Source organism: Neolamprologus brichardi, chromosome 9, assembly GCF_056152115.1.
Source record: "Neolamprologus brichardi isolate AB-2024 chromosome 9, ASM5615211v1, whole genome shotgun sequence".
NCBI lineage: Eukaryota > Metazoa > Chordata > Actinopteri > Cichliformes > Cichlidae > Neolamprologus > Neolamprologus brichardi.
Genome location: NC_142112.1, coordinates 20,503,755 through 20,526,409, shown reverse-complemented (window position 1 = coordinate 20,526,409; position 22,655 = coordinate 20,503,755). Strand labels below are relative to the sequence as shown.

The 22,655-nt window shown below is 40.7% G+C and overlaps 3 protein-coding genes across 3 annotated transcripts in view; 2 read left to right on the top strand and 1 right to left on the bottom strand.

Annotated features, from left to right (window-relative positions):
* myripb (myosin VIIA and Rab interacting protein b) overlaps positions 1-4,444 on the top strand; it is a 115,463-nt gene extending 111,019 nt beyond the window's left edge. Inside the window, exons 16-17 of the mRNA XM_087846097.1 lie at positions 84-144; positions 1,784-4,444. Of these exons, the coding sequence (XP_087702223.1) occupies positions 84-144; positions 1,784-1,827 (105 nt within the window). The 3' untranslated portion in view covers positions 1,828-4,444. The remainder of the gene's footprint in view (positions 1-83; positions 145-1,783) is intronic.
* Positions 4,445-4,539: 95 nt separating this feature from the next.
* prlh2 (prolactin releasing hormone 2) lies at positions 4,540-6,573 on the bottom strand. Its single transcript, XM_035909472.2, has 3 exons — positions 6,440-6,573; positions 5,826-6,009; positions 4,540-4,908 (listed from the first exon to the last, which is right to left on the bottom strand). Exons 1-3 carry the CDS (start codon positions 6,536-6,538, stop codon positions 4,706-4,708), a joined length of 486 nt encoding a protein of 161 aa, XP_035765365.1. The 5' UTR covers positions 6,539-6,573; the 3' UTR covers positions 4,540-4,705.
* Positions 6,574-10,089: 3,516 nt separating this feature from the next.
* On the top strand, positions 10,090-22,014 carry shrprbck1r (sharpin and rbck1 related). The gene is made up of 14 exons (XM_087846096.1): positions 10,090-10,766; positions 11,426-11,600; positions 13,687-13,764; positions 13,877-14,018; positions 14,142-14,232; positions 14,352-14,673; positions 16,256-16,356; positions 16,466-16,636; positions 17,725-17,885; positions 17,977-18,088; positions 18,197-18,376; positions 18,859-18,957; positions 20,439-20,582; positions 20,737-22,014. The coding sequence occupies exons 1-14, from the start codon at positions 10,488-10,490 to the stop codon at positions 20,815-20,817; spliced, it is 2,136 nt and encodes a 711-aa protein (XP_087702222.1). The 5' UTR covers positions 10,090-10,487; the 3' UTR covers positions 20,818-22,014.
* The last annotated feature ends 641 nt before the right edge of the window (positions 22,015-22,655 follow it).

Below are 22,655 nucleotides of genomic sequence, written 5' to 3'. Positions count from 1 at the left end.
GAATAATGAAATGGTCAGATATGGTTGGTTTGTTGATTTTAATGAACTATAATAGATGAGCGATGGTAATATTCTCATTACAGCCTCAAACCCTGGACTCATCACGCCATCAGAGGAGGAAGCTTCCAGCGCCTCCACTAAAAGGTACCAAACGTGCTAATTTTGCTCACTTTGGAGAAATCTATTATGTTGAGACAAAGAAAAATGTGTTTATGCATTTTTTTTTAAAAACTGAACTAAACTGCGGACATATGCAGGGTACAGCCTTGTATATACAAAGTGTGAACGTGTATGCTTATGTACGCGTCTGAAACTGAGACACCTAGAGATGGGAACTGAGACAGAGGGGAGGGACATTTTTATTCGGCCTTAGTTAACATCTCACATTTTATGCTTTGTCCTAAAAGAAGAGAGAGGCCATTGAATGGATGTAAAAGTGAATACATTTGCTAAAAAGAGACTAAGTAACTGAAAAGCTCCATTAGATGTAAAGCAGAGAAGCAGCCAAATGGAAACACACACACACACACAGTCCAGGGGGATAAGGCTGTTTTATCAACCAACTGTAAGTCGGTTCCTTTTCATATTCGTGAAAAGCCTCTTTCTGCTGCAGCTTTCTTTATTTTCTTTTTTGTCTCTCTTTTTTTCTTCACCGTCATTTACACAATGACTTTGATTCAGGGTGGCTTTTTAGCAAAGCTCCAAAGAGAGAGAGCAGAAAGGACAATGGGTCAAACTCAGTGACCAAGACATTGATTCAGTAATTCCACCTTAGTGTGTTCCTTCTATCAGTCCCTACAACGTGCTCCACATTTGTAGTGAAAATATACTGACATTTAGCTATACACCACCAAACCTTCTTGTTGCTTTGAAATGATCATGAGGAAAAGCACTTTTTGATCCAACATTATGGAATAAATATAAATGACTTGTTTAAACCAAGGTTGTGATGAAGCCTTTGTAACTGTGTGTACTACCCCCATCACGAACTATCAAAATCTGTCTTTTACCACTACCATGTCATAAATCTGCCAGTTTAGGACACTGAAGTGTCTAATTACTCTAATGTGTACTGGAGACCCCACTCCTATTCAGGTTAGAGCCAGTTTGCAGAGCTCTGTGAAAGGAGTATACACGTTGTTTTATGAAACCTTCATTTTATCTGCCAGTTTCCAGAAACAGGATTTATTGCTTAAAACAACAGTAGTTGAGAGTTTCATGGGAAAACACTGTGACATTCCCAAACCAGATGCTAGATGTCATTTCTCCAGCATGTCCTGCCCAGGGCCTCCAAGACATGCCCAAAACACCTCATGTAGAAAGTGCCGAGGAGACATCCTAGTCAGATTCCTGAACCATTTCAGTTGGTTCCTTTTGATGTGTAGGTGTAGCAGCTGTACAGTGAGTACCGGCTCAATGACTGCGCTCCGCACCTAATCTTATCTAAAGGAGAACCAAGACACCCTAAGGAGGATGCCCATTTCCTCTGCTTGTACTCACTATCTCACTTTTTCAGATCTAGGCTCAGGCTACCTCAACCTATCATGGCCGTCTGTCATGATAGGTTGGGGGTGAAGGATTGAGACAGGACAAAGGACATAAATACACATATATGTGATTTTTCCCAAAAAGTTGATTCTGTTCATCTGGATCATCGGGAAAACGATATATCCAGATGAACAGAATCAACTTTTTGGGGATTTCCTTACCTGGATGATTGAGCATGAATCAAGACACACGTGCTTTTCTTAAAATAAAAATGTGGCATTTATTCTCATTTCAGAGAAGTTGGAGCCAGAGCAGCAGGTTAAAGTATTTCGGCCATAGTGACAGTCAACAGCACAATGAGTCCCTCAGGGCTATTTTCAAGCCCCGGGGACAGGGGCTCTTCACATCCAGTGCCTTGACCCAGCATCTGCCTCTAGCTCCAGGCCAAGCAGGGGCCACCACCTGCCCTGTGTAACCCAACTCAGCACTCACTCCTCACACAAGCTCAGTACCCATCAGTTAAAGAGATCAAAGAAGACATCGCTGGATCTTTCTCTTTTAACAAGATTTATTTCATGCTGTTTTTCCTCCTTACTGCACACACATAGACTCTCTCACACACACACACACACACACACAGAAATATGTTATTTAACAGTCGGTTTCTCTGCCTTAAGATCTGCAAACACTCCTCATAAACCGACTTAAAAGAATATATATGTACAGACAAAGAAAAACTCAGTTTTCTATCTGTTTGCAAGAGTGTTGTGAATTAATGTGCAATGAAGCTGTGGAAAATCATAAGAAAATTTGTGTGATTCAGTGTCCTGAAAAGAGGCTGAGCCATGTTTTATACTGCATCGTCTTTGTCACCATGAACCAAGAAATGTTACGGGGGATTTATTCAAACTGTTTTGTTTTTTTGATGATTGTCAATATCCACCCGCATATAGCTATCAGATGGTAATCACCAAATGGGGATGATTGTAACCTTCAATATTTTACTGATTTATACAAATCACAAGCAGACCAGAAAAGAGTTAGAAAAAAGAGTTGTTTAGATGTTCAAAGTATCACGTCACCAGTGTTTTGGTTTTGTTTCAGGGAGGTTTTGTCCGTTGCACTATGTGCTTGGTGACTATAAAGGAATAGCACATTGAGAAACTGTAGCTGAGAAGAAATTAAGCTAGTTAAAAGACCAGGTCAACATGTTGGAAATATAATCATTTAATTTCTTGCTGTGACCTAAGTAACTTAGTCCAGCCACTGTCAAGACAAACTGTCAAACTTGTATCAAGAAAAAAGGAGAGGTCAAATTGAGAAATGGGCAGCTAATTATAATCCCGAACCGGAGGGAGCTGGACAGAACCAAGCTCACCGCTTCCTCCTTTTTTAGTCTCTCAGCTAAGCTAAGCATCCATTTGCCATGCTGACATTTCACTAGTGAGGACTGTGTAAATTTATTTAGGAAAGAAAAAGCTGATTTGTAGATACATTCACATATATTCCAGTAATTGGAAATTGTGGGTTACAACATTTAAATAGATCAAAATTTTAAAAAAAAAATAGATCTGCATGGAGCATCCATCTGATATTCAAGTTGGGTCTGAAAATCCTCCTCCGTGACATATGTAGTTTCTCCAACGCAAAGCCATTCTTCCTCCTCCCTGTCATTTTCTTTGTTTACTTTCAAACTTTGTGGCCTTTTATTTAAGGAGAAAAAAAAGAGTATTTTCATGTTTTCCCTTTACCAGGGTCACGTCTGATCTTTTGTGTTGCATTCAAAGATTCTTGTAAAGATTTTTACATAAGAAAGTCTGACGGGCTATATAACAAATGCCATGAAACCATGATTTTGTTACGAGCAATTTATTTTTGTACTGAACGTTTTTATGCAATACCACTGAAATAAGTACTATTGCAAATTAAAGGCTTTATTCTCTCCTCAAAGGAACCCACCTCAGTCAGTCCTACCAGACTCTCTTATGTGTGATGACTCAAATTGCTTTCAGTGTAAGCTTGCATTTACCATTCGATGTTCTGCCAGTAATGACGATGGTAAATGCTTTGAAAACACAGGTGATGAGAGGCACACTTGTACTCCTTAAACACGAGAATACTGCCTTTCAGTTTTGGGAGATTTTATGTTAGCCATGCATACAGTTATCAGAGTTCTTGCTTTGGCTCCAGCTTAATAAGAGCAGGTTTGGATTCTCTGATAGTGTTTGAAAGGTGTGATGATCTTTTGTATGAATGCTCTGCCCCTTCTATTAGTGACCTTTTCATCCCCAGCCTTTCGCATCTTGGGTTTGCACATTGATCTTGTATTTTTTGTCAATCTTGTTCTCCAGAGGTGTTGATGTAAAAAAGAGCATGTTTCTGGCTTTATCAAACTGATGAAAAATGTCTCTCTAAGAAGCACAGCCACAAGGGTCCAATCATCAGTGTCCTGTATTTTTCTAATGTAAAAAAAATAATAAAAAAATAACAATATCTCATTGCAGAATTTGTTAATATACTATATGTGTGAAAAACATGGATATGATATGATAACGTGTTTATTGCCCAATCATAGTTGACAAATCGTTCAGTGTTGTGCAAGAGACTGTGTATAATTGTCATGACTTGTGAGGCTGGATTTGAACAGGACGTCTCGTTGGTTGTTGGAACAGTGTCGCGGATACTGAGAAGTGATGAGATTCTCCCAGAGCTAAAAACAAATGTTGCTTTTGTTCCTGTTTAAATCTAGTGTGAACGACTATGAAGAGGTTCACTGTGCACAGCTCCACAGGCGGGCCATTCACTTTTATGTGCAATTGTTTGTTGCAATCCATACGATATGTTGGGGAAATTATTAACAAGCAAAAAAAAGAAAAAAAAAAGCAGATTCTCTATGTGCCACAGTACTCTGAGAAAAAAATGTATTATGAAATAAATAAAATTCGCAAACTTAAAATAGTTTTTGTTTGCTTGTTTTTTTCAACGAAAATGTTTGCTTTCACACTCACGAAAGTTACAAGCAAGGTTGTCAACAGATATAATCATGACATCCTGATTTATTAATCAATATAGAGTGCATTTTTATGTACAGACATGGGTGAGGCTCATAACAGACAGGAGAGAAATATAATTATGAAGACGTGTATATAGTGTCGATTTTTAAAAAATGACAAACGAAAAATAAAACTGAGTTTTTGGATGTGGGGAGGAGAGCACATCACGGTAGCCAATCACCGTCCTCCCCGTCGAGCACTTTTCCAAGGTTCTCCTTGTTTCTCAGGCTGCTGAGCAGCAGCTCCAACGTCCTGACGACGGGCATCCCATCGCCGCCCAGAGCCTCCAGACTGCTGTGCCTCTTCCCAAAGCGCCCAATGGGTCTCACCCCACGCCCCACATACCAGAATGGGTCTATCTCTGGACCTGGAAACCAAGCAGAGACAAGTTTATCAGTGCCACATAAAGCAAGGGATCCATACAAGATGTTAACAGCTATGTTTGAAAACAGAATTAATATTTAGGAAAGTGGTGGTTAAATATTCTGTTAGTGGACGGACTGTGAGGACAAACAGTACTATTACAGCCACAAAACGGCATGATTTAGCCTCCCCCCCCCCCTTTTTTTTTTTTAAATTATTTTTAAAAATTGTCTTTTAGTGGCTATCATTCAGACCTAAAACAATGGCATTCTGATATATTACCATGTAAAGTCTGAAAGGCTTTCAAATTAACTGCCAAATATGTTTTCAGTCTTTAAACAACTCCTGAAACGCATGAATGCTCACATCTGTTCAGAACGTTTAGTATGCAACAACACAGAAGGCTGATCAACAGTATTAATAAATTAACAAATGCGTTGCTATCAAAACATTTAATTCAGTAACAAAATATCCAGCGTGGGGAGCCAGTAGTAAGTACTCCAATAATGATACAACCACATACTGAATTTACATTTGATGGCTGGTGGAAGGTGAAACCCGGTTAGCATTTCCTCACCCTGAATTAAACAGTGTGTAATTAACCAAATCAGTTTAAAGTCTAATAACAGAAAGTCTCCTGGTTACACTGACAGAGAGCATATCTTTAAACTCAATAACTGGAAATAATGTTTAAAGATTTCAATGGATATAATAGGATTATTAAGAAATAATTACATTAGATGTATTGAATTCCATACATTCAGACACACACTTTATTAAATTGTGGTTGATTTAATAAAGTGTAATAGCCTATTTAGCTTTCTTTTTCTTCTTCTTCTTTTTTCTTTTTGAGCGCGTAAATCCCACCTGATCCTTATCGGGAAAGTCAAATCGGAATGATTTAAAGAAAACGGGTCTTACTTCTGTTGTCTACATTATGAACAATGTGGAAGTCGTGCTCCACTGTGGTGCTGTGAGCGCGGCTGAAGCTGGAGGAGAGAAGGAGGAGCAGCGCCAGAGCTGCGGGCAGCCAGCGGCTCGTCAGGACGCAGTGCCGGACATCAGCCGCTCTCACGGGCAGCATGCTGCGGTGTCGCTCAAGGCACTAAAGACAGGACGGAGGGACGCAGTTATAAGTAACTTATCACTTTTGAGAAGACACTGAAAACAGGAGCTATTCGCAAAACCAAGAAAAGACAGAGCTTGATAACACTGGAGATTTGTTTTTAATGTGCGTTTGTTGCGCCCAATAGTAAAACTTAACGAAACACAGTTTCAAGTAGGATTAAGTCTTTTAAACCTCGGGAATAATCACTGAAACTGTAATCTGAAAACTTGCATTTCATAATTCTGGATGATGATAGAAACTTTGTGATGGTTATAAATCAAAGATCCTTTGGGATTATGTGCAGGTTGAAATATTATAATTAGCCGCAATTAGCACAACTGTAGTTATTTAAAGCAAAGTAAAAATATTTGCAGAATTTGCATGCGTTAGACATGAAAAATACAAACCCCAAATGGTAAATACTTACCCTGAACTTTGGTAACAGGCTGAGGTCAGTTGGTGGACGTCTCGAGTCTTTATTGTTGGCAGGTGTGCCCCAGCTTATATATATCTCCATGCTGCCCATGAGGCTGTTGGATGATGAATCGAGAACGTCAGTCAGCCACAGTGATCCCAGACTACTGGATGCATCACCCTTCCTCTGCTCCTCCCACTCTTTAAACCCCCACTCATCCTTTTGAGAATGGAGGTTTGCTTTCAGAGTTTTCCTGACGTCTGTCACGCAGCAGAGCAGTCCATCAGCAAGTCAATGACATGCAGACACCTTTAAATTCGTGAACATGGGGAGACCCACCAGCCCAAGTAGGTCTGTGAGACAATGAACCGGAGCTTTGGTGGGCGTTTTATGATTAGCCTTTCATCAATCAGCTTGATAGGGACTGGGTAGCACACCATCAGCTGCTGCAAAATGCTTCTTGGTTAAGATGTCTTCTCACAAGCTTTTGGAACTTCACTGATTCATGACGGGCGCTGAAAAGTCACATACACTCACAGTGCTACACATGAGGAAGAAGTAAGTGTAAATATGCTATATTTGCCACTGGTAGGTACTGAAAGGTGACAGTGAATCACAAGTGAGATGCTATGCATGGTGAGGAGAGATTTTCAAATATATTGAGGTATAAAGCTGCCTTGGGGCCCAAACCAGCATCTGTAAAGGTCAAGAAACTGTAACACAAACTGCTTTGAATTTAACTGTGCAGCTTATCCATAATATAGGTAGGTTTTTTGGGGGCGTTAATCGTGTCTTTATCTATATGTTGAGACTCTCAGAGCTGACAGGAAATAGATTGTACCTCTGTCTCCGAATCACATCTGATGGATGAATCTATAATTAAAGTCAAAGTTGCACTTCTACAGGTGTGTGTGAGCTTTTTACAAAACAGAAACAAATATACAGTGTATAAATATCTAAATGTCTATTTTCCACTGTATATGTTGAAAACCATAAACCTTAAAATACACCATCAGACACTATACTAGGTACACCTTGTCAGTTTACAGTACTTAAGTTTCAGATCGGACATAATTCTTTGTGGCACAAATTCAACAAGGTGTTGGAAACATTCCTCTGAGATTTTGGTCAAAGTTGGCATCATAGCATTACACAGTTGTTGCAGATTTATTGGCTGTACATCTGTGATCTGGATCTCCTCTTCCACCACATCCCAAATGGATTGAGATCTGATGATTGTGGATTGTGGAGACCATCTGAGTATAGCCAACTCATTTTCATGTTTAAGATAACAGTTTGAGATAATCTGGGCTTTGTGACATGATGCATTATCCTGCTGGAAGCAGCCATAAGAAGATGGGTACACTGTGGTCATAAAAGGATGATACTAACCAACATCACTGAGATGCTGTGGAATTTAAACAATGCTCAGTTGGTTATAAGGGTCCCCTCACCATTATACCACTAAAAGCAGCCTGAAGTGCTGATACAAGGCAGGAAGGATCCATGCTTTCATGTTGTTTATGCAGCAGAAATCGAAACTCACCAGACTAGGAAACATTTTTCCAGACTTCTGTTTTTCACTTTTAGTGAATCAGTGCAAATTGTAGCCTTAGTTTCCTGTTCTTAGCTGACTGAAATATCACCCAGTATGGTTTCTTGCTGTTGTAGCCCATTTACTCTACATGCTTAAATGTACTGAGTGGCTGACATATGCCTGGCTGATTAGATATTAGCATGAACAAGAAGCTGAACAGGCGTGCCTAACAAGCAGGTGTACTTTATTCAAACCAAAAAAATACATTTGTAATTTTTGTCAGTTATGTTACAGTATGCATCCGTTCAAATGCACATCAAATAATTATTAAATTCCATCTAAATCTACACAGACTATCACTGATAGCACGTGTTTATGTTCATGTACACAACTCCACCCTGCGGCAGCACTTTTGTGCCCCTCCTACCGATTAGAGCAGCCATAATTGCGTCATGGCTGAGATCAGATTGTATGTTGCAGAGTGCAGCTGCAATAATGAGAAGATAACAACCTGAGGATGTGCAATTGCAACACAACGTGGAAAAATCCATAAATAATGAAACAAATTAGATTTATGACAGGGAACCCTTATTTGCTGGTGTCACCCTTGGATGCATTTTGCAGACAAATACATTTAAAAAGGGCACAGAACAATGTTCTCAGTTCCTGATGTGCAATGTTTTATCTCACTGCTGTGATGGGTGTTAGCATTGTTTTCTCCTGTCCAGATAATTCCAGCTGCACGTTTTCCTGCCTGAAAGCAAAAACACACAACATTGCAGTATCTTTCATTTTAAACTTTTCTCTCGTGACTGTGGGGTCATAGGTCCCCGAATAATCGCTGATTAGCTTTCTTTGTGTTATAGAAGTATTGATCAAGTCACAGCACCAGGTAACCAGCAGGGCTTCCTTCTCCATGACACGCTATGCATAATATATCTGAAAGATCAAGATATGTTAATTATTTATAAATGGCAGCCAAGTGGAGCCAGTGGCCTAGTGGCCTAATGGACACAGCACCAGCCTCTGGGGAGCTGGGGATTGTGGGTTCAAGTCCCACCTGGGTCGAGAATGCATGGGGATTGATAGGGTTAGTAATTTAAAGCAGGTTGGCACAGGCTCCTAACCCTACTGATAAAGTCCTTCCTGTTGTGATTCATGCTACACTTAAGTAAGTTTTCTTTAATGTAGTTAAACATCTTTACACTGGCAAAAACGGGAGTTTGTCCCACTTGAGATCAAAGAGGGTTGTATGTGGAATACCATGTTGGGTTCGATCTCCCTGATCAAAAGCATTTCTCTTCTTTCCTACATTGCTGACACACTATCCATGATCTAAAGCGCGTGAGGATGGGACAACAGGAGGTATTTCCCTTACACCTTGAATTCAGAACAAAGGCCATTTATATAGAGAAACATTCTACATACATCCACAAACCTTAACCACAGACAGCTCAGGGGCAAAAAGGACATTAAAAAAAGGACACAAAATTTTTATTTTTGTGAGGACATGAATATTTTAAAAGTAAACCTTTTACGAAAGGTCACTGTTGGATAGATGGCTGCTAAATGTTTCTGTTGAATGTCACAAAAGCCATTTTCAGGCCATCAGATGAGAGCAATGGACCAGAGAGGCCCAGAGGCCTAATGGACAAGGCACCAGCCTCTGGAGCTGGTGGTTGTGGGTTTAAGTCTCACCTGGGTCGAGACTACTAAGAAGGACACTTAACAAAGTCTCAAAAAGGGAGAACTAAATAGAATGCAGACTGAAAAAAAACTCCTTTGCTGAGGTTACACGGAGTCACTGCTGATCTTAAAAATCTTATATAAATACTATATATATTTCCACAGACATGAATTATTTAGAAGATACCGGGAACATGCATCCGCCGTTTTTGTAAACTGAATGCTTTGCTGCCTCTCTGTGGTCAAATGCGCACATAGACTTTTTTACTGGACTACATCGCAACCAAATATATGTGTGCAATATATAAATATATAGTGTGTTAAGAGAGAAGAAAGAAGTGAATCTTCGGTGCAGATAAAAAAAGAAACAGCGTTCACATGATTCATAAATATTACAGCGGCATACGTCACCCAACGAGGAACGCATGCGCAATGTGAAATGAAAGCAAACAGCAACATATCGATACCAGTCTCAAACTACTACCATAACCTTGGAGTCAGGACGGTATTTATGGGACTACAGGCAAGGGAACTTTACTTAGAAGCCAAAATAAGACACACCGAATCTGCCTGAAACGGAGCTTTCTCTAAAAAAGAAGAGAGAAGTGAAACATCACTCGCGTTTGACTTTTTGGAAGTGGCTCTAAAATAGTTCTCCGACTCTGCGCACTTGCTTCCTGTTGACACTGACTCTGCCAAATAACCAGTCAAACGACTCACTGACAGAAATGTAAAAGAAAGGAAAGCCGAGACCAGGTAAGAACGCGGGACAGGAGGTAAACAGACAGGCAGACGGGACTCCGCTGGAACGATTTTCTACATGAGTCTTCGGGCAGGATGTCGCTGAGTTCAGGCGGTTGGGCTCACTCCTCCCCCGACCACACACCGGACCACTCCGCCGCGCTCCCCAGCCACTATGGGGCCTCGCAGTCTCAACTTGGCTGCCACACCGTCCTCATGTCGGTTCGGGTGTCAGTGTGCCATTCTGGGATTCGGCCGCTGTGTCTTCCGGGAGCAGGTGATGAGTCACTGAGACTGCAGCTCAGCATGGACCCGGGGAAATCCGGGGAATTCCGGCTGTCGCTCCTGGAGAACGGCGGGACTGGCCGGAGTGTGGTGAGTTCACAGCAGTGCGGGGGTTGGCTTGTTGTGGTATGTGTGTTTAAACGTGTTGTTAACATGCTGTGAAAAGATAATAGGAAGGAGATGTATTCTAGATGTACCTCCACATCAATGCAAGGCTTTATGTTGTCCATGTTTGTTTTTAATGAGCACTACTTCAAGCAGTGCAGTGATTTACAGTTTTCTGGCTTTACACCAAAGCCATTCTGGTCTAGGAAATCCCCGCAGACCCTCCAAGGTCTTAAGTTTCTCATGTAAATTGCCTTATGCAAAGGCCATACCCTTGACAACTTGAGGTAGTGATTCTAAATCATTAAATATTAAATGTTTTTGACAAGGCAGGTTCTTTTTTTAATAGATATTACTATTTTTACCGCTCTTTTGTGAAGGAAATTAATGTCTGTCCATATCCTCTTTGCACAGGTTGTTTGGGTGTTTTTAAAGGGCACCCATGACCGGGGGGAGGGGGGGGGGCAGATTCAGGCCACTTTGTTTGGAAGCAAATGCTATGTTTTATACACATGTCTATTTTATCTAACTACATTTTTTTTACAATATAGTGGGAAATTAAAGTTTAGACAAATCCATCACACATTGACAAAAACGACTGCCTTTGATTTCCTCTGACTGTCGCTCACTCTTTATTATTTCAGACCATCGCCGAGTTTGATTTGAGGAGCGTGAACTACGAGGTGAAGTCGCCAAAGTGCCACGAGCTGAGTTTGGCCGTTCCTCCCAATGATCGCATCAGCTTCAACTTTCGCTGCGAGCAGGAAGCCCAGGAGTGGGCTACTGTGGTGATGTCGTCACTAAGAGAAGCACACAGAGGTCAGTCACCCAGGAGAGCAAATACTTGTAGATGACAAACAGATATTTGGCCTTGGAGCAAAGTCCATCTAGCCTTTTTATTCTGCTTATCCAGTTGACACAGAGAAACAACCATTAACACATGACAAATTCAAAATAACCAAATAATTTAACCCCGCTAACTGCATGTCTTTGCACTGTGGGAGAAGCCAGAGTAACCAGAGAGAGCCCACTCAGACACGCTGAGAACATGCAAACTCCACACATAAAGGCTGGTGCCGGATGGTAGAGTCAAACCCAGGAACTTTTTGATGTGAGGCAATAGCTTTAATTTGCTTTAAATTGTTAAATCCTCCCAATTCTTTCGATCTTTGGGCTGAAGGAAGGACAATACTCGGTGTATAAATGCTCAATCAACAATTACTTTATTACATACAATTCAACACTTTTGAGCATCAACCATCCGGATGGGGAGACATGCATGCAGAGAGTCACAGCAAATCTCCAACTGGTGGAGGGTTACTCAAACTCTTATAGCCTTTAGTGGCCCCCACCTAGTCGTAAAAAACGAAACATTCATTCTTTCTAACTCCTAGCGAGCCTGACTTATGGCCTTGGCTCCCTATTTTGTCTGCCTTCAACAACAGTGGCAACGGTGGGGGTGAAGCTCCCGTGCTCTCTGTCTCCTCTACTATCAGAAAAAGCAAAGTCCTGACTCTCCGAAAACAGTATTTCTTCTAACTCAGCAGTATAATGCTGCTGAGTTATAAGCAGCATCATACCATGGTATGTTACATTCTTATTCAGCAGTGTGAATGAATGATATCATAAAACAATATCATTCATTCACACTGAATCAGCAATCTAATGTAATACAAATCAGTTTAAAACTAATAGTTATCACCTTCTTCTAATTCAGGAGAATACTACAAACTAAAACTACATAATACTTTCACAATCATTAATCAGGGGTATAACATGGCATAAGATGATATTATAATCCCACACCACCATGGTGCAAATGCATTCAAATTGGCAAAATATTGTAGGATGCTTTTGTTATGCTGATCCACCCTGTAGGGAACTTGTGTTTGTGCAAATTAAGGTATAAAATTGACTGTGTTCAGTGGTTGGTAGCAACACCAGCATGAACCTCACCATTCCAAGCTTCATCAGAGTATGAACCCTATACTCTGATGAATGATAAACCTCAGATTGTCTCAGTAGGCTAATAATGACATCATTGTGATGTTCGTAAAGCTATAAAGTGTAGTTTTAAGTAAAGTGAGCATAGTTTAAATCATGCCTTGAGCTTTTTTCCCTATTTTTTAACATACAATACAGAGAACAAACCTGCGTCACTTCGGTGTTTGTTGTGACTTACCCTTCCCTTAACTTCTCCCGTATATGTATTACTGCCCATGCTGACTGAAGGATGCTGAGGCCTGTGTGAGCTGAGCGCTCTTTGTTCTCATCATGGCTAAAAATAGTTGTTCGTGCCACTGGCTGTATGTTTGAAGTTGCACAAAATCCAATCAATTAAAATTTATTTAAGCATGTTTTTAACTAAGCAAACGCAACCACGGTGCTGTTCAAATTATCGGACAGGCAACATGAGTAATATATGCAAAACGTAAGTTACATTGATTTATTAAAATAAAATCGAGAGCGATTACTTGGACCTGCATGAAACACTGCGCGTCTTTCCTGGTCTGCACGGCTGCTCGACAGCGTTGCACTCAAACAATGGGGACCTCTCTTTTTTGAAAAAGTGCAGCGTTGTGTGCGTGACTGGGATACAAACTGTGGAAGTGATGGTCTGATATTCAAATTAGCCCTGTGGAACCAAGCACAGCACTGTCAACTGATTCCACTTTCATAGTGGAAACAAAGTGGCAGACATTAGTTGTTACTCTTCATATTTCCATACGTTGCCTTGCTTCCCCCTCAGGGCTCAATTCACACGAACTTGCGAAATGATAAAATCACAGAATGACTGAGTTTCTTCTGGAGCTTAATGTGTTTTCTTTATCTCTTTCTTGTCTTTGAAATCTGTTTAGTTAAAATCTTTTTTCCCCCTCTGGGTTTCAAATTTATATATTGGCAGCCTTCTCTCACCATAATGAGCCACAGCAGCCCACTGACGGTTTCCATCATCAGAACACCTTAGCTTTGCAGCAAACAGGTGAGCGTGACACATCTGTTTCTGTTTTCATTCATTTATTTGTTGTTAGCGCCCTTGTGATCTCTGCATGTCTCTCTGTGTTCCATCATGCGTGCCTTTGTTTCATCTGCAGAGGACACTTGTATAGAGCTGACCAAGGCGATAGAGGCAGGTGACATGCAGTCTGCTTCTGCCTTTGCTGCTACGCTCGCCCATCAGCGTGCGGCACTTAGGATCCAGCCCTCCACCAGAGACCACGAATACAATGAAGTCAAGTAGGAACACGATTACTCGTTATGATTTCAATACTTCGCGGCACAATCTATAATCAGTAGTTTTATGTTTCCATAATTTGATGTAATCTTAGTTGTTTGCACGGGTTTCATCTTGTCTCGCAGTTTGGCTGTCGTAGTGGAGGATTCGTCCTCATCCTGTTGTGTCACTGTGAAAGTTTTCCCACACATGACTACTGCGTCGCTGAAACAGCAGGTTAATTTGAGCTACACATATATATGTTTATCATATTCCTTTCACAGCATGGTTTCGATTCTGCCCCACTGTTAATGTTTCTCTCTCATTCATCGTCATTCTCTTTGTTTTCTTTCTAGATGTTTCTCGAATACGGCTTCCACCCACGAGTGCAGCGCTGGGTGATCGGCCAGTGCTTGTGCTTCGACAACCGATCCCTCGCGTCGTACGGTGTTCGTCAGCACGGTGACACGGCCTTCTTGTACCTCTTGTCAGCCCGCCACGCTCGCTTGACCCCGCAGGCCCTCCAGCAGGATCAGGAGAGCATCCTCCTCTTCAGCCCTTCATCTCAGTCTTCTCCAAACCCGCCACTCCCTGCTACCTCTGCAAATGGCCCCTCATCTCAGGACTGGAGGCCTTACACCACACTTCCTTCTAGACTCCGTACCACTACTAACACTGGTAAGATGTGGTCTCTTCACAGTGGTTTATGTGAAATCTGAGCTATTTAAATCACAATTAGACGTGTATTTGTTGCTTTACTAACAAAGGGCCTTTGAACACCTTATCACTAAAACCGTTGTGATCATTGCTTTGAAAAATACACCATGGTATGTTACATTCTTATCTTCTATATGTTATTCTAATAAGAGATGAGTCTTCCCACAAAAAAGCAAAAACCTGGTGTGATTTAAAATTGAAAGGTCTCCTCTTTAAGGTTGTGTTCTTGTGCACCTCTACATTGCTTCCAGGGCTCCTGCTATTTTAGATCAGTTCCTAGAAGTCGTGTTCTGACAGTTTGCAAGTGTGCATCTGTGGGAGGTGGGAATCATAAGACCCCCCATGATACAGTATTATTGCAATTTTTAACATTTTGCAATAAGCTGAGTATCACAATAACATCTACTACAATTTATCAAATTATTACAAATTATCTTTATTTATTTCATAAAATGTCGATATTTGGTGCCCCTATATTGATACAAAATAGCCACGCAAAATATTGCAATACGGTGCAGTATCGATGTTTTTCCACCCACCTCTATCATCTGTGCAGTGTTCCCATTCCAATACTTAGCTATTTTTTTTTTGAGCATGAAGACAGAGAGTAGGGCTCATGAGTGTGATGGTGTGATGAAAAAGCTTCTGCCTGCTCAGTTCAGCGCGTGTTGAACTCTCAGGCACCTTGAGACGTTACAGTATTGGCCTGCATTGACAGCCTAATGCTGGGGGAATGAACGTTTCACACGGTGGGGTGAATGTCGAAGGGAAAAGAGTGACAAGCATGCTCCTGACCTGTCTGACAAAGAACCTAATATTTTGTCACACAAAGTAGGTCACAGCACAGTTTCTGAGACATGATCTAGAAGCAGAAGTGTTTGAAGTTGTTGCGCACTGCCCAAGAAGACCAAAAATAGTGACTACATTTAAATTAAGTATGGCTTTTTGTTTTTCAGTGACAGATTCATAGACTTCATTGATCTCACCTTGTATGACTCTTTAACACCTTATTTCTATTGTTAGATAAAAATAAATAAATAAATAATGTAAAGTGAGAAATCCCCTACTAGACACTGTGCCATAGTTTGTCTGTGACTTTGTATGGTCTGTGCCCACATAGTGAAAATGTAACTCAGCAGAATACCAAGGAAAAGAAATAATTACTCAATTTAAATCTATATGCACACACTTCATATTTGTGTGTCCAGCCTAATGATTAACATTAGACAATGTAGTCAAATTTATATTCTACTTTTTAAAAAACCAACCATTAGAATCCTGCAGCTGTTTGTGGTACTTTAATCGTGCAAACAGCTGCAGGACAAAATGCAGCTGTTTGTCCTATTAAAGTAGCACATTCAGCTGTAGTCTGTAGCAAGGAACCGTTTTTTTGCAGTTGCAAGTTATATATATTATTTGCACCTCCTACATGTATCAACCAAAGCCATAACGTCTTTCACACACTGGCATATTGAGCAAACATGTTTGCACGCAGATTTGATGTTGGCTGCTTAGTCTCTTTTTTTCTCCTTAAATGCCTCAGGCGGTTTAGAGAGGCAAAACATCAGAGAGATCAGAGATCTCATCAACCTAGAGATGCCCCAGCTTGATAAAGCCCTGAGCCCGAAAACATCGCCTACCCAGGTAATGTAATTTTTGTCAACCTCTCGAAAACATATACTCAAAAGACACACAGTTAAGTTCAGTAAGGTAAAAAGAATGTAGAGAATAACGGCGCTAAACAAATTTTCAGGGTTGGTCGTGTCCTTCGTGTACCTACATTAACAAACCAACACGGCCGGGCTGTGAGATCTGCAGTACGGACCGACCTGAGAACTACATTGTCCCAGGGGGATATCGACCTGATACACTGGAGCTCAGAAGAATTCAGAAGGAGAAAGAAGCTATCCGACAATACCAGCAGGTATTTTAAAAAAGAATACATTCCGGGTAAATGAACGTGCTTTTACGTGCACATACTTAATATGATTTCTGGAATATAACATGATGATGGGCACACAAAGCTCAGTTAAAAATTCAGGGAGGGAAGCACCACTTAGTGACACACAGTTTGGCCAAATTTGACAAAATGCTCAAAGTGAAACCAATGAAAGGGAGAGGGTGATATGTATTTATTTAGAAAAAAATTAATAACCGTGGTATTTGAATTGAAACTTTCAGGCTCTCTCAGGTTGACTCTCTTCTCTTCTGTCTCTGTTTTTTGAAGGAGAAAGGGAGAAGAGAGGGGCTGAAGAGTGCTGGGCTTCAAAACACCTCACTCCTGTTTAACCTGGACCAGAACTACTGAACATACAGACACAGGCAGACATACACCTCATGTTCATTTCTATCCTTGAAGCACCATCTCCACTGCAGACACTGCCCATGACTATATTCATGTATATCCACATTTATGCAATAAAACTGTCGAATTTTACCCCTGAAGTCATTTTAAGCTGTCTTCATGCATCGGTTGCATCCCATATTTGCAGATTTATAAGATCGTACAGTTTACAGGGTTTTTTTGTTTGGTTTTTTTGCACATTTTCTGAAAAATGTGGAAAAAGTGCTCTGAATGAGCAGTAATGCTGACAAGGACGAGCAGGTTTTTAAAAAAAACCTGTGAGATTTCTTTTTACATTTTGACGCTGGTCAAATATACATGGCTCCAAAAGACGTTACTCATATTGAACATCCAGTGACAGTCGTAATCACTGCAGCCTTTCAGCAAATCAAATGAAGTGGCTTTTTAATGAACTCTTTAGGAGCAATAGTTGCCACCGAGTTGAATGTATGAGTCATTTATTTTGCACTGCGATACTGTATATACTCTGAATGGATATAAATAAAAGGTTTTGACTCTGTGTGCTTGTCTGTGTTTGTGTAAATGAGGATTTTGAGCATTTTCGAGTTTAAAATGCACATTATAAGAAAAAGCTGGAAGAGCGCAGTTTACAGAACTTGCCTTTAACCCTCACTTCCCTCCTCCAACAACACCGCTCCTTCTTCCAGGCGAGGGAGGAGGAGCGAAGGCAGAACTTTGCCCGGCTGGTGATGATGGATGGTCAGGACCTGGTGCCTAACCCTGAATCTGTGGAGTGTAGGATCTGCTATGCAGGCTTACAGCCGGGAGATGGCATCCTCCTGAGGGAGTGTCTGCACTGTTTTTGCAGGTAAAATTTAGGGGTGGCGGTTTTTTGATTTGTTTTGTTTTTCTTGTACACCTTGGGTGACTTTTCTGTGTTTGTGTGCATGCCTGCTTAGAGAGTGCTTGCGCTCTGTCATTATGCTGAGCGAGGAGCCCGAGGTGTCCTGTCCCTACAGAGATGACACATACTCCTGTTCCTGCTTCCTGCAGGAGAGGGAGATCAGAGCTGTGAGTGAGACCAACTAACAGCTTCTGACACTTTTTTTTTTTAAACTACAGTTTTAGCTTTCAGTGTTAGCACACATTCACCATCTTCCTCCTGTTTCCTGGTGACAGTTGGTTCCTGCAGAGGAGTATGAACGCTGGCTGCAGAGGGGTCTTTCAGTTGCAGAGTCTCGGTGTGAGGGCAGCTATCACTGTGCTACTCCTGACTGTCTGGGCTGGTGTGTGTATGAGGATACTGTCAATGTCTTCCACTGCCCTGTCTGCAAGAAACACAACTGCCTAATTTGCAAGGTAGAAATCATACACAGTATATACTGGTATAAAATGAATTTTAATAATTTATTCCTGTCTTTTGTTCCTATATTGGGTGCTTGAACTCATGTGATGCATTAGATTTGCACATATACTATGTAGAGATGCAGATTGAACTTTGAGCTAATTAATTCGTCCAAGCTAATTTAGAATGAGTTTGAGTGGCTTCTGCCAGGAACAGTTCATTTTAATTGCACATTATGCTGTTAAAAATGAAAAATACTTTGTACAAATGAATACATAAATGAAAAAATGTCCAAGTATTGACATGCTTTTAACTGGCTTGGTTGCCTCATGCTAACTGCAAATTGAATAAGAAATGTTTATTTCTGCAAAGAATGCCTGTTGTGCTCATTCCTAGCTACATTTTTATTGAATTTATCCAACTGTCCTAGAGTGATTTACATAAATTACAGTTTTTAAAAGATCCTTATTTGTTCCTCTTTCTATTTTCTCCTCAGTCTATCCATGAGGGTATGAATTGTAAGCAGTACCAGGACGATCTTGCAGCGCGTGCTATCAATGACTCTGCTGCTCGAAGGACAACACATCTACTAAATGTGAGCTACGACAGACATGGAGTTGTGGTCAGAAGTTTTCATACATTCCTTGTGGCATGAATATCATGGTAATTTGGGGCTTTTAGTTATTTCTTTGAACGGCAGGATACATTTTTATTACTTTGAAAAACAAGAATTGGGTGCACAAGTTTCTAATCCATACAGGCTCAGATCTATACATACAACTCCACTAAGATTTGGTTAAATATCTCATAGCAAGTTGTACTACGAGCAGATGTTTTGGTAGCCATCAACAAGCTTCTGCTATAATTCTGTCTGTGATATTTAACCACTCTTCTTGGCAGAATTGGTAGAGTCCTTTAAATTAGTTGGTCTCTTGGCACAGACCCGCTTTTAGTCCACAAGTCTTCAGTAGTGTTGAAGTTTGTACATTGGGAAGACCATTGCAGAAGCTTAATGTTAGCCTGCTTTATCCAATCCAAAACCAGTTCATGTGTGTATTTGGAATCATTGTCCTGTCCTCAACACCAATTGAATCAAAGTTTCAACCATCTAGCTGCTGATTTGGGTGAAGCTAAAGAATTTGGAGATAGTCCTTCTTCATTATTCCATCCATTCTGTGTATTGTACCAGTACCACTGGCAGCAAAACAACCCTAGAACACGATGCTACCACCACCATGCTTCACAGTTTTACTTTGTTTTTAAGTTTGAAAGCCACTCCCTTACTCCTCCAAACATGTGCCTTGCAATTGTGGCCAAATAGCTCAATCTGACCATAAAACCTTTGCCAGGAACACATTTGGCTTGTCCATGGGGGCAGCTGCAAATTTCAGTTGAACTAGATGGTGTTGATTTTGGAGCAGGGGCATCTTTCATGATCAGCACACAAATCCCTTTTATGCAGCAAATAAAAACAAAAAGTTGTAGTCAATCACAATTACTAACAAGAAGTAAGCGTGCCTTGGCTTTGTCAAGTTAAAAGACATTGTAGAACCTTCATCACTAATTATTAAAATATTTAAGTGAGTGTATGTATATATTTGTGCCTGTGTGTATACTTTTAAATCTGTGTATATTAGCGAATATCTCAAATAAATTCAAACTTGTGCAAGAAATTCTTGGTTTTAAAGTAACAAAGTAACAGAAGATGTATGCTGAACAGTGCCACCCTGGAAAAAGAACCGTCCAAAGAAATCATTAAAATCCCCAAATTACCATGACACCCATGCCAATGATGAGTGTATGTGAACTTCTAACCACAACATCTGTACTGCATGTGGGATGTGGGACATGACAGAGAGTTCTTTTGAGTTGTATACTGTTTTAAGGCTATTTGTAATGCACAGAGATAGAAGGGACAGTGTTACAGATCCATTTTTACCTCCACTCTTAAGCAGTGAATGGCTTTGTGGTCTAATGCTTACAGACAAACTGATATATACTGGTAATGCTTTCCATATCCTCGGGTCTCATATTCTTTCTTCTTTTTCTTGTTCTCATTTTATCTCTCAAAAACAGACTCTTGTGCAGTCAGGGGAGGCCATGCGCTGTCCACAGTGTGGCATCATTGTACAGAAGAGAGATGGATGTGACTGGCTGCGCTGTACAGTCTGTCACACTGAGATCTGCTGGGTAACCAGAGGGCCACGCTGGGGGCCAAGGGTATGAAATCTGTCCTTTCTACCTTAACTTTAACAATTTATCTATTTTTGCTTTATTTGGTCAGATAGACTCAAAAACTGTTTATGTCCACCTAAAAAGACTGCAAAGCCTTGTTTTCCATCAAAGCATGTTCCTCATTCTGTTGCTTTTAAAGGGTCCAGGAGACACCAGTGGAGGATGTCGTTGCAACGTGAACAACCGAAAGTGTCACCCTAAATGCCAAAACTGCCACTGAGAGGGTCAATATGGGTCAGATTGCCCCGAATGAATGATTGACTGAACTTGGGGAAAAAAAGCTGCTCTCTCAATAGCATGGAAAGAAAGACTGAGATTTCTATTTAAGCTATATTTAATACAAAACTGTGCAGAATTTATACATTAAATACATACTGAGATCTTTAATCAACAAATCTCTAACGGTCACTTATTTTCACTGGTTTTTCCACTGGAATCCGAATGAAAGAAATAATATTTTTACATGTCGCTGCATATCACTAATGAGAATGTGGTTAGTTATGTAACAAAGATGAGCGTGGTCAGAATTATGCGGTATAAAAAAACAGGAGTATTTACTTTGAATGCATGTGGTGCCTTTTCAGAATGTTTGCACAGCTGATGTAGCAGTACGGGTGTGTTACTTTCTGTTTAAGCAGTTACGAGCCTGGATGCATTACAGAAAACTGAAGTGGCCTTGTTTCTCGTGCACAAAAATCGGTAGCAGGGTGTTTCTGAATGAAACGAAATGTGACAATTTCTCATTGTGATAGATGAATGTGATAAATAGATGAAGCAAGAGTCCCGAGTTACATATGGAAGCATTTCTGAATGTGTGTATGTGTGTGTTTGTACGTCTGTGTGATGCCGTGTAATGACTGCATGGGTGCCTTGTTACCAAAGAGGTTTGAACCGAAACAAGCGTGTGTCTGATTATTCCTTCGATTGGGATCCGTTGATCTGATGGCTGAGAGAAACCAGACTGTTTTCACAGAGTCGTGTTTTATTACCCACGACTCTGTGTTCCCCCAGAAACTGCTCACATTTGAGTGTTGCGTGATGACATCACCAATAAATGTCAACGTGTTAATTAAAAGGCAGGTATTGGTTGTTAAGTTTATATTTCCTGTATGGGGAGGCACATGTAAACACCTTTTGTCAATAAGCTTTTATTCCTGTAGAAGACCTCGGATACAATAAAGTAATTCATAACAGTGTAAATACTTGGAACATGTTTTTATCCATGTACGCATCAATGCCCTCTCTCTTCACTGGAAAAGGGGGGGATGCCTAACTTCAAATTCCTGAGTTTTCCCTCGACTACACTACTGCCCAGAACTGACAGGCCAAGAAAAGATCCTCACTCCTTTCTGTGTGTAAAAGTCAGCACTGCGCTGCTGACTTTCTGTTGTGCCTTAACAATAAATAAACACCATTCAAACTCACACGTGTGTTTGAGAGTGATTTAACGTAGAACTGAGTGAATGAGCAACCTTAAAGCTGTCATCGTACTTTCTAATCCTTTAGTAGGGTAAATTTTTCACAGCTTGTAAATATTCAAAGGCTATTTGTAGCGTCCAAAGAGAAGACTTGGTGACTTCTGCATGTCTTCTTAAATGCACATAAACATTATCCCCTTCTTTCAACTGCTCCCTTTAGGGGATTTTTCCCCCCATCTCCCCACCTAACTCTAGCATCCTCCTCTATCACATCAACCTTCTGCATCTCCTCCTTCACTACATCCATGACCCTTCCAAACTGCTCAACCTGATATTTTAATTTCTAATACTGCCCATCCCGTTCACTCCCAATGACAATCTTCAAATCTTTAACTCTGACACTTCAGGTGAAGCTGGTTCACCTCCTGTCTTTCTGTCAGTGCCACCATCTCCAAACCATACGTCATAGCAGTCGTTTCCACCTGCTCCACCCACTCTGCACTCTACTTCATCTGTCTTCTGCACTGTCTGTTGCCTCGGATGCTTGATCCCGGGTATTTAAACTCATCCGCCTTCACAACATCTACATCTAGTAGATTGTAACATTTTATTGATGTTACAATTCATCCATTTTGCGTAT

Coding starts and splice junctions, on each gene's coding strand:
- prlh2 (XM_035909472.2), bottom strand. CDS start 6,538: ATGGGCAGCATGGAGATATATATAAGCTGGGGCACACCTGCCAACAAT. Junction 6,010..6,439: donor GCCTGTTACCAAAGTTCAGG/GTAAGTATTTAC, acceptor TCCTGTCTTTAG/TGCCTTGAGCGACACCGCAG. Junction 4,909..5,825: donor TCATAATGTAGACAACAGAA/GTAAGACCCGTT, acceptor CTTGGTTTCCAG/GTCCAGAGATAGACCCATTC.
- shrprbck1r (XM_087846096.1), top strand. CDS start 10,488: ATGTCGCTGAGTTCAGGCGGTTGGGCTCACTCCTCCCCCGACCACACA. Junction 16,357..16,465: donor CGAAAACATCGCCTACCCAG/GTAATGTAATTT, acceptor ACAAATTTTCAG/GGTTGGTCGTGTCCTTCGTG. Junction 18,089..18,196: donor AGGAGAGGGAGATCAGAGCT/GTGAGTGAGACC, acceptor TCCTGGTGACAG/TTGGTTCCTGCAGAGGAGTA.